At 42.7% G+C, this 16,570-nt stretch overlaps 1 protein-coding gene across 1 annotated transcript in view; it reads left to right on the top strand.

The window, feature by feature from the left end:
• HSPA4L (heat shock protein family A (Hsp70) member 4 like) overlaps positions 1-16,570 on the top strand; it is a 2,148,355-nt gene that overhangs the window by 1,698,214 nt on the left and 433,571 nt on the right. The window contains exon 15 of the mRNA XM_044061754.1: positions 8,426-8,551. Within this exon, the coding sequence (XP_043917689.1) occupies positions 8,426-8,551 (126 nt within the window). The remainder of the gene's footprint in view (positions 1-8,425; positions 8,552-16,570) is intronic.

The raw sequence follows: 16,570 nt of genomic DNA, 5'->3' as shown, positions 1-16,570 counted from the left end.
ATTTCCGCCCTTTCCTCTCATTCCCCAGTTTCTGAAGAAAGCCCAGCGGTTGAAGAGCAAGGTAATCTTCATAGCACCATATTGGCCACGACAGATTCCCATTCCTTTGGCCTCATCTACTAGATCGACCATTAATCCTCCATCCAATCCCGAAGTTGATCTTACACCCACAGAACCTAATTCATCCCAACCTGACCAGCCTGACACTAACGGCTTGGCTACTCCAATTCCCTTGATTGCTAGGCAGAATGATCTTTCTTTACCAGTACATGATATTCTCATTGCTTCTCATAAGTCCTCCACTAGAATTACTTATCTGAGCGAGTGGAAAAGATTTACCTGTTGGCTGAAAGATAAACAAATAGACCCCTTTTCAGCACCAGTGTCGATAATACTAGACTATCTGGCTGACCTGTTTCAATCGGGTCTATCGGCCTCTACCATTTCAGTTCATTTGGCTGCAATTTCTAATTTTCATGAAGGTGTCCATGATTCCTCCCTTTTGCCCCATAAATTGTGCAAGACTTTCATAAAAGGTATGAATCATTTTAAGCCACCTTTTAGAGAACCTATTCAACCATGGGATTTATCATTAGTTCTACATGCTCTGACAATTGCACCTTTTGAACCAGCCTTTTCTTGCGACCTCAAGTATTTGTCATGGAAAACCTTGTTTTTGGTCACTATTACTTCTGCCAGATGTATTTGTGAACTTCAAGCTTTATGTATCAAGAGTCCATACTTGATTTTTCATAGAGATAGAGTGTCTCTGAGAACTAATCCGTCATTTCTGCCTAAAGTGATCTCTGAAATGTCCATTAATCAAGCCATCGAATTGCCAGTTTTCTTTCCCAGCCATTCAAACCGAGGAGAGTATTGCTTACATACCCTTGACATACACAGGCAAATCCGTTTTTACTTGAACAGGACTAAACCCTTTCGTAAATCTGACCAGTTATTTTTGGCCTTTTCTGGACCTAGATTAGGATTGGCTGTTGCTAAGGTCACATTAGCTAGATGGTTGAAGGACTGTGTGACCTTTATTTACACACAACGTAACATTTTGTTGCCTACTACCATGAAAGCTCATTCAACAAGGTCGGTGGCAACTTCTGCTGCCCTCCATGCCAGAGCTTCTTTACATGACATCTGTGCAGCTGCAACTTGGGCTATGCCTCATACCTTCATCAATCATTACAAATTGGATTTGGCCTCCAGGGGAAGAGCATCTTTCGGTTCTATGGTGCTCAGAAATGTCCTTCCATGAGAGCCTCCCAGGAATAGAGGTAGCTGGGGACTCTGTCCCATACGTAAGGAATGAACGAAGATTAACGATATCAGATAAAGAAGTTATGTCTTACCATAACGTTCCATCTGTATTGTTGATCCTCATTCAGTCATTACAACCCTCCCTCTTTCCCCCTCCTGTGGTTTCTAGTGGATCTCACCATCCAGTTCTCTTAGGTTATTTGACCAGAGGTAGCCTCTACCTTCTTTAACTTGCAAACTCAATCTGAGGTAACAGGGAGAGGGGAATTGTGGGTAAGAGTTTAGCTCGAGAGTTTGTAGCTGACGCAACCTTGGAAAAGGGCCGGCTCGGTTCCGAGCTCGGAACCGATACCCATAGGTAATGACTGAACGAGGATCAACAATACAGATGGAACGTTATGGTAAGACATAACTTCTTTTTTTTGTCTCTCCTATCCCCAAGCTCCAGAGGAATTATACTTCTAGATCTTCTTTTGTTGGCAGGCAACCCCACCAGGTCTTCAAGGGCAGGAATGGTGGTAGGTGTGCCCCCTCTGCTAAGGCTTCTCAGATTCCTGTGGGCCCAGAATTCTCCTTTATCTGATAAGCCTGCTTGTCTTTGACAATCCCCCCCCCCCCCGGCCTTCTCTCAGACCAGGTTCCTTTGTTATCGGGAGTATTTAGTACAAGATAAATTTTTGACAAATATTTTACCAAAAAAAAACTTTTTTTTTTCATACACTAGAGGTAAAAATATGAGAGATATGGTAGTCTAATATCTAAGTTGTGTAGCGAAAGAGACTTATTGTTACAGGAAGTAAAACAAACAACAAATCTGTTTTTGAGAAGAGGGTATGATCCAAGTAACATACAGGAGGACCAAATCAAGATACTAAAGGGATTAAGGGAGGAAAAAAGAAAGGAAAGAAGTAGTATGGCATATCAGAGATGTGAAGGAAACAGTCGAAATAGCCAGTACACAATGGATCCAGTATATTGTTTATCAGTCTATAATGTTAAAGTAAAGAAATGGTAGATTTGATCCAAAAAAAATATATATATATATATGTATGTATGTATGTGTGTGTATATATATATATATATATATATATGTATATATATATATATATATATATATATATATAGATATATATGTATATATATATATATATATATATATATAATTCATCTGCTCTTACTGTAACTGTCTTAGTTGCTCTTCTGCATGTTATTTGTTCAGTCGCTCTTACTCTGCACTTATTACTGCTTGTTAGTAGCCTTCTAATTTACTGTCTTCTGTACTTGTTTTTTAGTCATTTGTTAATTAAATTGCATTTATTTGAACTGTATTTGCCGTAGTGTTGCTAGACGCTCGGGTGTGCTGGCCTGCACTACAATTTGAATTGTATTTACTGCTGTTTTAGCTGCTTTTCTGTAACAAAAAAAAATTCTAAGCTTGTTTCCTGCCTTTCCTGTAACTAGTAAAGTCCAAATACAGACTTGCTGTATCCAGGACTGTTGGTAAGCTTCTGAGCCCCCCCAAGCCTTTCTGTGTTGGAGGGAAGCACTCTAGCTTATCAGTGGGAGTGGTAAGCACTAGGTAGCCTATCTACCACGGGAAGAGTGGGTTTTGTCCCAGAAATTGTAGTTCATTGGCCATTTGGGCAGTTTTTCCATCTCTTTCTACTTTCTGGTTAAAAGCCTGTTTTGCATTTGGTCCCCGCCTTTCCTATAACTAGTGTAATCCAGGTACAGATTTGCTGTATCCAGGACTGTTGGTAAGCTTCTGAGCCCCCCCAAGCCCTTCTTTGTTGGAGAGAAGCTTTCTAGTTTATCAGTGGGATTGGTAAGCACTAGGTAACCTATCTACCACAGGAGGAGGAGTGGTTTCTGGCCCAGAAATTATAGTTTATTGGCCGTTTCAGAAGCTTTTCCATCTCTTTCAACCTTCTGATTTAAAAGCCTGTGTTTGCACTTGTTTCCTGTCTTTCCTGTTACTAGTCTTGTCCAGGTACATATTTGCTCTATCCAGGACTCTTTGTAAGCTTCTGAGCCCCCCAAGCCTTTCTGTGTTGGAGGGAAGCCTTCTAGCTTATCATTGGGAGTTGTAAGCATCAGGTAGCCTATCTACCACAAGAGGAGTGGTCCCTGGCCCAGAAATTGTAGCTATTGGCTGTTTGAGCAGTTTTTTTCCATCTCTTTCAACTTTATGGTTTGAAAGCCGCACTTGTGCCGGTTTCCCGCCTTTCCTATAACTAGCCTAGTCCGGTTACAGAGTTGCTGTATCCAGGATTGTTAGTAAGTTTCTGAGCCCCCAAGCCTTTCTGTGTCGGAGGAAAGCCTTCTAGCTTATCAGTGGGAGTGGTAAGCACTAGGTAGCCTATCCTCCACGGGAAGAGTGGGTTTTGGCCCAGAAATTGTAGTTTATTTGGCCGTTTGGGCAGTTTTCCATCTCGTGCAACTTGCTGGCTTAAAAGCCTACGTTGGTACTTGTTCCCCGCCTTTCCTGTAACTAGTCTAGTCCAGTCCAGTCCAGGTACAGATTTGCTGTATTCCAGGACACTTTGTAAGCTTCTGAGCCCCCCAAGCCTTTCTGTGTTGGAAGGAAGCCTTCTAGCTTATCAGTGGGAGTGGTAAGCATTAGGTAGCCTATCTACCACAAGACGAGTGGTTCCTGGCCCAGAAATTGTAGTTTATTGACCATTTGGACAGTTTGTCCATCTCTTTCAACTTTCTGGTTTAAAAGACCACATCTGCGCTTGTTTCCCATCTTTCCTATAACTAACCTACTGGTAGCACTAGAAAGCATTAAACTGATACAAGCCTTCTAGCTTAGGAGAGAGACTTTGGAGTGATTATCAGTTTTCTGTACTTTCTTGCTGTACTTAACTGTTTTCCGCCTAAACGCAGATTTTCCAGCATTTATTGTGATTTAAAAGCTTGTTTTTTTTCACATATTGTACTTATTTGACTGCCTGCTCTTTTAAAAAGTTGATGTTCATTGTGCATACAGCTGCAGTCATAACAGATGGGTTCTCCTGCCGTCAGGCTGGTCCTCGGTCGGCCGAATTCCAAAGTCTAGGTCCGGTGTCGGTTGTCATTGCTTCTTCCCTGACGTCAGTGCGACAGGGGTATAAAAGAACCAGCCGACGCCATTTTCTTCAGTCTTTCTTGCCGCACGGTGCCCGAAGCAGAAGCAGTTCACAAGTGCCAGTCGGCCAGCTCCTGAAATTATGAAAATTTTGCAACCGAAGTCTTCGTGAAAGCTAAGTACCCCGTTGGGGAAACTTTTCTTGCCTCAGACCGATGTCAGACAAAGTTAATAATTGTATTTCATGTGGGAAGCAAATACCGCATAAGGATTTCCATTCCCCTCTGTATTCCTTGTTTAGGCCCAGACCACGACGTCTCGGTCTGTCACTTTTGTGCTACATTCAACAAACGCACCATTAAGCGTCGGGCGGAGTTCGCCCAGCATTATTTTGGCAAAACATTTAACTATATTATGTCGTCGGATACTCCGACTCCAGTTTTGTCTAAAAAGCGCAAGGATAAGGACCGACACACGAGGTCCGCGGCCTCTACCGACACCACGCCAAAGCCGACTACACGTGGTCCAGTTCTCAGCGAGGTGCCTATGCAGCCCCTGACTACCGACGACACTTCATTGGCGGTGTCTCCTGTGCCCGAGGTCGCAGGCTCCTCGGCCCACACCCCGACTACAGATACCGAAGCCACTCTTGGCAGTGAATCTCAAAATGTGGACAGGTCTACCTCCTCTCAAGATGTCTTCAGACCTTCCTCTTCTTTTTCCATCAAGGCTTTCACGAAGTCTAAAGCAGCCATGCATTCTAAAAGACAAGCTACACAGGGCCCATCTCCAGGCCCCATGCCTAAAAAACAGATGCTTAAAATGGCTGAGGATTTAATTGCTCTTATCAGGGGTTCTCAACCCCCCCCCCCTGGACAAAAGGCCCAGAGTGGAGGAAGAATCCCCCTCCTCTGATCAGGGCTCCATTATATCAGAGCACTCTGATGAATAGGAACATTCTTACTCCCCTTTTGAAGACTCTGATGCAGAGGAGTCCATTCCCTCTGTATCCCCCTCAGAGGATTACTCATTTGGGGAAACTTTGCATACCTTAAGGAAACACTTCCACTGGGAAGGACAAGATTATTCAGATTCCAAGAAAAGGCTTAGGGAATTTCTCTTGCTACCTCAGCACAGGCCTCTGGCTATACTTCCTGTCTCGGACATACTAGATGATGTTTACTCGGAGGCCTGCCTTAGCCCGGATTCTCTACCTCCAGCCCCAGTCAAGCCTGACAGGTACTACAGGGTTCCTGACTCACACCAATTTCTATACAAAAGACATGCTGCTGACCCAGAAACCATCTCACAGGGCCCCAAGGGAATTAAGGCCTCCACTGCTAAAAATCCATTACCTTCCGAGAGAGATTCCAGATCCTTTTATTTTTCAGAGAGGATCTCTTCTCACAACAGGAGAGAAGAAAAGTCCTGTACTGAAATTCTGCTGTATTTACCTTGACAGCCTTGAGACTATTGTGCTTATTCTTGATAGTTAAGATTTTCTGTGTAAGTGTTCAGGATTTGCAATGAAGCTCAGAGCCTACTATTAGAATATCAGGTTTCTGAAAATGCAAAAAGATCTTATTTTTATCAAACCAAAGGTTTTGCCCTTTGGTGGTCTAATTGTCCCAAGTGTTAAACTATTTATAATGATGTGCTTTTTCAACCATGATCTGAGTTATTCTTCAGTGAAAGTTCACTGCTCGGTTCTTTCTGTATATAATTCCCTTCTCCACTGCTTTCATTACATGCAGTTAAACTGTTTTTAAAAGGCATCCCTTCATTTAGGACTCAACCACTGAAGTAATCATACTCCTCCTAGCCTTTCAGTTTTGTGTAGGAGCATCTCACTAATTATATTATGTTCCTTTGGAGTTTCTAAGTAAGAAGACAATATTACTTGGCAGTGTTTACTTCAGCAAGAATGTCTGATTTTTAAACCACTTTCAGCCTCAGAGCCATGCACACTTTTTAATAAAGATAGGGGTATACTTTACACAAGTCCATCCTTTATGCCAAGGGTTATGTTGGACATTGTGTTTTATCAGAAAGTCTCTAATTGCTGTCTTTCTTTATCATCAAAACTCAGATGTCAGGATTTTACATGCCATTCTTTTGAAAATAGCTACCTTCCCAGATCTGGGCATGTAACACAGTGGTCTCTATCAAAGTGTTCCCAGAGTTCCATCTTTTTAATTCTGTTTATTTAAAGCCCAGTGGTGGAGGGATGTCTACTTTTAGTTCCTTATTTTCACTTGTTGAATTTCTTTTGTTGCACTTCCTGTTTGACTCACCCTATTACTTTCTTTACTCTAGAATAAACCGAGCAGTCCAGTTTCAAAGTCGGCTGTTGGCAGTTGGCTTTTTGATTGCATTTTTCTCCAATTCTACAAATAAACCTATTTTTGGCAAGGCAGATCTCATTTAGCCCGAACAGTTGGTGCCTTGGCAGCTTTCTTCAGTGGACTGTTCTGGTGACTTTTGAGAGACATGTTCTCACTGTACGTATTAAAGATAGTGAGGGTTTTGCTGCTGCTGCTTTAGTGCAGGTTGTGCTAACAGGTACCATTTCTTGACACAATCTCCCCAAAGTAATTGAATACTAAAAAGATATAAAAGGACTGCTACTACAATGCATTGGTTTACTCAGTACAGCAGAACATTGTGATAGACTTCTTTTCTCTCGGGGTAGCATCCCTCTTTATCCTGTGAATTTTTGATAAATTTATTGTTATGTTTTTCTTTGGTCTTTGGTACACTGTAAGAGTTAGTCTCTGAGAACATGTAGATTAAGTGCTCAAATAATTTACAGTTTGGCCCATTCTTTCTAGGGTGAGGCAGGAATGGAGTATACTTTCTTTTTTAAATTTGCCTTTTTTCAAATCGGTGAATGTAGAGTCACATTTCTTGAATTTCTACTAGCTTCTCACTATTTGATAGTTTTCTGGTGGTGTAATATTGCATCCTTGCAAGACCTTATTAAGCAGTAACTTCTTATAGGCTGTCTAACAGTTTTTATAGGCCAGTGACAATTTTCTGGAGCACTAGACTGGGCTGAATTCTTAATGTAGCAGCTGTTCTCAGTATGCTCTTTCCAAATGGTCATTGTACAGACATTAATTTATCTACTGCCTCTAACTCTGAAGTCTTATGTTTCACCTACTTCTTTTTTGTGCTTTTACGGTCCTAGGTTATAATGGGTACTGTATTTATCATATACTTTACAGACGACATTCGTCACAAGGCAGATGCTGTAACCTTTGATGTGGCAGGTGAAAGTTAAAAATGCTTACACCTGTAAGTGATGAATGTTGAAAAGACAGAAAGGAAATCAGGTGTACTTTTATAGTGAATCCCTCATACAGATGCACTGTTTTCCCACTGCAGTATGCCATCTTGAAGATCAGCTGATACATTAGGTACCTGTATATCTGCTGTTCTTCTGGTGGTGCCTTTTCTTTGCATGTCATCATTCCACTAGCCTGCATTGCTGCTTTCTTACTTTGTCCATTTACCTTTAGGTCATCTAAAGTGAATACCCCAAACCCTTCTCCATTTTTCTCCACTTTTGTAGCTACTGCTTTCCTTCCACTTATTTGCTTCATTCCTGCATTCCTGTGTTTCTGCTTTCCATCTGCATTAATTTTAATTGTATACAAGATGCTATACTTTCAACTGTTCCTAAGAAGTTGTAAATTTATGTACCTGTTTGTGTTTCAACTCACCAAATATCTGTGTCACAAGTTAAATGGGTAGACTGTTTCTTACATCAGCAAGAAGTACCAGTCTTTGGTTTGACCCTTTTGGTACCTTAGTGGTAGCAACAGTATCATATGACTGGACTCCGTTACTGAGTAATTATTCTGAAGAAAGTCTTTTTTTTTTCAGGTAGATTAACTTAGATTTGATAATAGAGACTCCAGTCAGAAAATGGAGTATGCATTTGCAGTGTAAATGTTGAGCAATATTACATTTAGTGAGATTGAATGTTTCATTCAAATTGTGTCATAAAGCCTTATTTGTAAATGAAGTACTATATTACATGCCGTATTGTTTTCTGAAATGTCTGTCTTCATTGTCTCCCAGGGAAAGATGATGATGCAGGATAAACTAGAGAAGGAGAGGAATGATGCCAAAAATGCAGTGGAGGAATATGTTTATGACCTGAGGGAGAAGCTCTGTGGTATCTATGAACCATTTATTACTGAAGAGGTAAGCAGAATAGTTATTCAAAACTGTTTTAAGATCAAATATAAATTGTTTTAAAACTGACATTCCAGCTAATTGTTTCCATGTAAAGCAGCTGTTTGATAGGCATTACAAGTAATTACATTGAAAATTAGAACCGTTTTGTCAATAGCCTTGTTTTACTTCCTTCTACCAACTGTTTCTGTCTACTTACTTCCTCTTCCTACTCTATTCATCTTACCTTTTCTTGTTTCTTCTCTTTTTTCCCCTTGCTTCTTACTGTCTCCCCCATACGTAGTTTTTCCACCTCCTATGTCCATCTAGCCACCCCTTCTACTGTCTTGGGCTTCCTCATCCTTACGTACTTAGATTCACCTTTTATTAAACTTCATATTTCTGTTAACTCATATTTTGTATGTAATCTCATTTATAAGATGTATATGTTATGTATTTAATTTATTTTTCTGTATTCACTGTTACTTTTCATTTGCAACAGTTTTTGAAACTCTATTTGTAATTTTTCTGTATGGAGCTTATCCCCCTGGGCCTCCACTGAAAATGGGCTCTTGCTCAGTCAGACATACCCAGTTAAGAAATATGAAATAAATAAATGAATGTGAGATCTGATACCTGGTGCATCTGCATTGAGTTAGCTTCTGATGTTTCTTGCAGTGATTACTGCTGCTGTATATTACATAATCTGTGGCAAGAGTGTTGCATGTAGATGTTTGACAACATGACCTGTCTTCCAGAGCTTTTGGATTTTTCCCCACTGTAAATTTCAGTAAGATTTATGGCAGAAGGGGTGAGGTACCTTTACCATCTTTCTTTTTTGCCACATTCAGGGATTGAAAGTCTGTTTCACCAGGTAGTTTCTAAAACTGCAAAAGGTACCCAAATTGGGATTTGTTTTTTATTAAGATAATTTTTGACTGTGAAACAGAAATCTTTCTGTAGCTGCTGATGGTCCTTGGAAAATTCAGAGTTGAGTGTGCTTTTAGCATTCAGATACCAGTAAAGGACTTCCCTCCTAATGCTCATTTTCCCTTGGAAAAATTCATAAATTGTCTGAAAATAAGCAATGTGCTTTGTTTAATTAAAAAAAAAATTATAATTTACATGCCTTTCTGAGCATGAAAAACTTCTAGCATTAGGTCAAGATGTCTCTATCTCTGTTTAGGAAGGAGACTCTTCTTCACAAAGTGTGAGGAGATCAAATAAGTCTGAAGAAGATGAACAAGAAATTAGGAATTAATAAATGTCCTTCTGTTCTCATGTTGCAGTATTCTAAACATGAGGGATCCTCCGCCTGAGACAACCCGAACATCTGGCCCAAATACAAAAGCTTAGCCTGACTGCTGTAGGGTGCGTGGGACATTACATGTAGGTACCATATACTGTAGGCCATAAATGTGACGTCTGCTCTCACAGACCTCAGAACTTCTCTGCCGCCAGTTGAACGTCAGCTCACTTGTTCTGCTCCACGCCAGTGTCTTCTAAAAGATAAATAACCTGTTAGGGAATATTTTCTATTCTGGTTGCTGTTTATTTGTTATTCTTTTAGCTGATTCTGTCCATGTCATCGAGGAAGGGAAAATGTAAGTGCAGACGTCAAATTCCACGCAAAGATAGCCACGACCTCTGCCTCTTTTGTTTAGGACCTACCCATGACTATAAAGCGTGTTCCATTTGCCAGTCGCTTGTCCCTAAAACTCTGCGCAGCTATCTCGCAGCCCTTATTCGTAGAAAACCAACATCTCAAGCGTCTTGCTTTGGGTATGGAAGCAACACCTGACATTTCGACCGACATGACTAGAAAGAAGGCCAGGGTAGCTTGGCCGGAAAAAACGCCTGTGCCTCCAGATTCAGACATCCCACCAGCCACCGTCTAGGGGCTGAGGTATGTCTGATGGCTATGGTGACTTTGGCGGGTACTGTGTTGGACTCCGCCCTAGTTTCTCCAGCTGCACGTCCACGGAGGTACCAGCGACTTTGCCTCCCGATGTGAGGGGTGAACCAGGTTCACTCAAATGGCTTAGGATAGCTTCCATATCTAAGAAAACCCCCTCTAATCCTCTGGTGTCCTCGAATCCTAGGCCTGCACTGCCTCAGCCTGGACTTCTCTAAAATAAAAAAGAAGCAGAAGTCTAAGCATTTCTCTGCTCCTTCAAAAAGTATTCCTGATTGTCAGCCATTTTCTCAATCTATTTTCCAGACCTTCATGGCCCTTAAGCATACTTCATCACAAACCCCTTCTGGTCTGCCAGCTTTGAGTCCCAGGTCTGCTTCCTTAGGCCCATTCCCCCATGCACAGATGCCTGAAGAAGATTCTTCATCTTCCTCTTCAGATGAGTCCCTTTCTTATTCCTCACAACTGGCTTCTCCTTTAGGATATTGCACTCCTGAAGAGGATTCTCTAGAAGATGATTCCCCACCTGAAGACATCACCTTTGGTGAAACAGTTTCCAAAATGAGGGAGTATTTCAAATGGGATTCCACACAAATGACAGAGGTTCCAAAGAGATATTATGAGCTTCTACAGATGGAATCCCCCTCTCCCTCAACCATTCCTCCAGTGATCTTAGCCTACCTGGATGCCTTTGCCTCAGCCTCCAAGGCCTCAGACTCTCAGCCACCAGCCCCTAAAAGACCGGACAGGTTCTATAAAGTTCTTGATGACTTCAAATTACTTATCAAGCCTCCTATGGCAGACTCTGCTGTTATTACAGTCTCTCCAGATAAACAATCCAGACAGATTCCCTCTTCTTCCTTGCTCCCTTCAGATAAAGACACTAAGATGATGGATAGGTTAGGGAAGGAAATATACACATCTTCCACTCTGGCCTTCAGCGTTATCAGTTACTAAACACATATGGTCAGATATGCTTTGGACTGGTCTCACAAGCCATGGGCCAACTGAATTCTGTAACAGAGTCTCCCACCAAGGCACAGGTGGCTTCCACTCTTTCATTAGCTGCACAGGTCACTAAGCACTCCATAAAATGCAGTTATGATGCTGCAGAAGCATCAGCCAGGTCAGCTGCCTCAGCCTTTGTCCTCGGTAGGTACTCCTGGCTCAGTTTACAACCATTGCCTGATGATTTTAAAAACAAAATGATGGATGTTTCCCTGGACAATAACCTTCTCTTTGGAAGGCAGTCAGAATTGTTTAAAAACCTACAGGAAAAAAGCAAAGAGCTGCAGACCTTAAACACCTTTTTGTCTCACCTCTGCCCAAGTTTATAGAAACTACCCTGCTAAACCCAGGATGTCCTTCTATTCTGATGTTGCAGTATTCATAACAGTAGGCAGTAGCTATCTACAGAGCCACCGTCCTGCCGGTATACCAAAGTCTTTGTCCTGGAGGGTACGTGTGATGTTGGCTATGAGGGCCGTAAACTGACGTTAGGAATAAAGGTGATGTCTGCAATTACCCTCCTCAGAATTTTTCTGCTGCAGTGATCATCGGATGCCCGTTTGCCAGTTCTGCCTTACTTCACATTTTAGCAAACGACTACAGTTTCGAGTATCGAGACCAGATGACCATCTGGAACATTCAGATAAGTGCCCACCGGGGTTTTTTCTTACTTGTTTTGCTTGCTGTTTTAGACTTGCATGTCAACTAGGAAAGGGAAGTGTGCTTGTGGGAGACAGATTCCTCACAAGGACATGCACGATAAGCGTGTTTTCTGTCTAGGCGAGGTCCATGACCATACATCCTGTTCTATCTGTAAGTCGTTCGTGCCCAAAACACTTCGTAGTTGACTAGTGGCTTTAAATCTTTACCTCGAGAATCAGACGTTTGGCATTCGGCATGGAGGGAGGAGTAGGCCCATCTGATGAGCCGCCTCAGAAGAAGGCGAAGAAACTTAGGCCCAAATCCCGGGCTGCACCTCAGGCATCTGAACTAGCTCTAGAGGCAATAGCAAACGTGGAGTCCGTTCAGACGGTCTCCCAAGCAGGCCTGGGAACCACAATGGAAGCCAAGGTGCAGGATACCGCTGAGGTATTTCAGCCATCAGAGTCTGATGGTGAAGGAGAACCATGGCTCACCTTCTCAGACACCCCTGCTCCTCCTTCTCTTGCTAGGCCGACGTCTGCTTCTCCCTTGTCTACCCCATCCTTGAAAAGGAAACAGAAGTCCACCAAAAGAACAGATTCACCTATTTTTTCCAATTATTCAACAACTCCTAAATCAAGGCACCATAGAACCAGTTCCTGCCCCTCAAAAGAACTCAGGGTTCTACTCCAAAATGTTCCTGGTCCCCAGGAAAGAGGGTCCTTGGAGACCTGTCCTGGATCTTTCCTTTCTCAATCTTCTCCTTCTCGTACACAGCTTCAAAATGATAATCTTACCTATACTCCTGCCTCTAGTTCCCTCCCAAGCCTACATGACGGCTCTAGATCTCAAGGATGCCTACCTACACATCCCCATTCATACATATTACAGGAAATTCCTCAGATTTTCTATAGGCTCCTGCCATTTTCAATTCTCTGCTTTGCCCTTGGTCTATCCACAGCCCCCAGAGTGTTCAGCAAGTTTCTAGCCCCCTTCATTGCCCATTGCAGGACACAGGGTATACAAATATATCCCCTACCTAGACAACTTCCTCATCCTGCACCAAGACCACCAGCTCCTACTCTTCCATTTGCAGCAGGTGTCACATACCCTCTCTTCTGGGATTTACTATAAATGTAGAAAAATCTCACCTGACTCCTTCTCAGGACATGATTTTTCTGGGATGCAGACTACGCACAAACTGCACGAAAGCCTTCAGAAAGCCAAAGGATTCAGGAACTCTGTACTTCAACCAGATCCTTTCCCGAACCTTTCTGACAGCTCAGGAATTTCTGAAACTATTAGGTCACATGGCATCCCTTATACACAAGCTGCCTTTGGCAAGACTACACATGTGCAAAATTCAGTGGGTACTGAAAAATCTATGGAACCAACATTCCCAACCCTTGGATGTGCCCCACCCTCTCCTCCCTTGCTTATAGGGAGATCCAATGGTGGATATCTGCAATACAGACCAGCCCAGGGCTCCACCTTCAAACCCCAGATCCATTTCAGTGCCTCTACACTGATGCTTTGGACCTAGGATGGGGGGCAGTGTTGCAAACAAATCAACAACACCTCTCACTACAAGGCAAATGGTCCACTCTGAGTAAAATACCACATCAACATCAAGGAAATGAGAACCTTGCTGTTAGCCCTACTAACATTCCAACCCTCTATCCTGCCATGAACCTTAAAGGTAATCACAGACAACATGACAGTTCTGTGGTACATAAACAAACAAGGAGGGACCAGATCTTACCCTCTATGCAGACTGGCCATTCAGATTTGGAATCTAGCAGACTCCGTCAGAGTACACCTGTTGGTGATGTATATCCCCTCTCAACAGAATGTGCTGGCAGACACACTCAGCAGAACCTCAGCCCCCTCTCACGAATAAATGCTCCAGAGAGAGGTTTTCGTAGACCTGATACACAGGTGGGGTATTCCATAAGCAGACTTCTTTGCCTCCCCAGACAACAGGGAGATGCCCAACTTCTGCACAAGGAACCCACACTCACAAGCGTGGAAGGTGGACGCCTTTTCCTTTTCACGGGAGAGGGGGGGTTCCTGTACGCCTCCCCCCCCTTTCACTCTGATCCAGAAAGTTCTCCTGAAAATTCAGAGGGACAAACCAAAAATCCTGCTGGTGACTCCCTTTTGGCCAAGACAGCATTGGTTTCCCCTCCCTTTTTCCCTAGCCAGGGGCAATCACCACAGGTTACCCCACCGGATAGACCTGCTCACACAGAACAAGGGGGTCTCTGCTACACCTGCAGGTGAACAATCTAAAACTGACCATATGGGTGATAGAATCCTGATCCCTTACAGGCACCTTTACTCAGAGGACGTACTTAATGTTCTGCAGGAGGCAAGAAAAGCCAGCACTAGGAGAAACTACGTCGCTAAATGGCTCAGACTCTCCAACTGGTGTCATAGGAACAAACAGGACCCCCTCACTACCTACATCCCTGGGGTCCTGTTCCTACTTGTGTGAGCTACTCCAAACAGTACTGACATACTCCTCGATCAAGGTACACTTGTCTGCCATCTCTGCCTGTCTGCCTGTTTCACCTCCCATGTTATCCAGACTGTCAGTCAAACTCTTTTTAAGAGGAGTCCTCCACATCAAGCCCACACGGAAACCCAGCCCTCCTCCATGGGATCTACACTTTGTAGTAGAAAAGCTAACACTATCTCCTTTTGAACCTGCACATTCTACTTCTCTGAAATTTTGTACATTCAAAACAGTTCTGCTTGTTGCCCTCACCCTCACATCCACCAGGACGGTTTCGGAGATCCAAGCCCTGATGGCCACATCCCCCTACCTAGTCTTTCACAGGGACAGAGTGGTGCTCAGGACCAACCCTTCCTTCATGCCCAAGATAGTTAATGAACTCTCGATGAATCAAACCATTAACCTACCTGTCTTCTACCCCATCCTCAAAATGTTTCAGAGAGGACCCTTCACTCTCTGGACGTGCACAGACAATTACGATATTACCTAGACAAAAGCAAAGACATCAGGAAATCAAAACAGTATTTGTTTCCTTCCATACCAGAGCACTAGGAAAAGCTGTTTCTAAGCAAACCATCACCTCATGGATCTCCAAGTCCATCTTCTTCAGCTACTCCCACCATGGGAAAACCTTACAGGGCAGTATAAAACCACATTCCACCAGAGCAGCTGCCTCTTCTTCTGCCTTTTTCAAAGGCATTGATTCCCCTTCTATTTTAGAGGCAACCACTTGGCCGTCAGTGCACACCTTCACCAAACACTACAAGCTCATTGCTGGAGCCTTCCTGTGTCCTGACCAGGGTTGCCAGATTTCCAACTGGCCAGGTAGGGACAAAGTGAAGACTACAAAAAAAAAAAAAAAAAGGTCATTCACGCTAGGTCTTTAATGCGGAACATCAGAGTTCCGCATTAAACAAAAGTAGCTTTGTGTTTATTTTTTTTTTGATTGGCCCAGGCCAATCAAAAATAAATAATCACAGAGCTACTTCTGTTTAATGTGAAACATCGCAGTTCCGCATTAAACAGAAGTAGCTCTGTTTTGCGATTTTTTGAATCGCTAAACACGGAGCTACTTCTGTTTAATGCAGAACTGTGATTTTCCGCATTAAACACAAGAAGCTCCGTGTTTAGCGATTTTTGATTGGCCAGTCCAAAAAAAAAACAACAAAAAAAAACAAAACAAAGCGGAAGCTGCCCGAGATTTCAACCGGCAGTGCGGGACTCGGGATCAGGCTGCTGATCTCAGGACAGTCCCGCCCAAATAGGGACGTCTGGCAACCCTGGTCCTGACAGAGTGCTCTTCAAACTATCTGGAGATATACAGAGTTAAGTATATTTTTTTGGCACTTCAGAGTTGTGTACTGTTAATTGTTGCTTGACTAAATTTATATCATTGCTGGCTGACTTCAGAGTTGAGCACTGTTATTTTTGCTTCACTGTATAGTTTTTCAGATCTCTGCTGAAGGTGTTGGTTTTCCCCAACCCACCCTATTCCTGTCTTGTTGTTTAAATTTGGAGGCTTTTGCAGTTGCCTGCCCCACTGTAAATTTGATTGGGGACACTCCCTCCAGTCCCATCTTTTTACCTCATTCTACCCAATAGACTCTTTCTGCACTTGTTTATAGTCATTTTTAATTTAATTGCATTTTTTTAAACTGTTTGGTCTAACATTGCTACATACTCGTGTGCTAGCTTGCACTGCATTTGAATTGTTTTTACTGCTGTTCTAGCTACTTTTCTGTATATATATATATATATATATATATATATATATCTACACAAAATCTAAGCCTGTTTCCTACCTTTCCTGTAATTAGTGTAGTCCAGATTCAGATTTGCTGTATCCAGGACTGTATGTAAGCTTCTGAGCCCCCCCCCCCAAGCTTTCTGTGTTAGAGAGGGAAGCCTTCTAGCTTATCAGTGGGAGTGGTAAGCACTAGGTAACCTATCTACCACATAAGGAGTG

The sequence above is a fragment of the Protopterus annectens genome, chromosome 2.part0 (genome assembly GCF_019279795.1).
Source record: "Protopterus annectens isolate FY-2018-M chromosome 2.part0, PAN1.0, whole genome shotgun sequence".
Lineage (NCBI taxonomy): Eukaryota > Metazoa > Chordata > Ceratodontiformes > Protopteridae > Protopterus > Protopterus annectens.
Note: the sequence above shows the minus strand (reverse complement) of the source record. Positions and strands in the feature narration are given on the sequence as shown.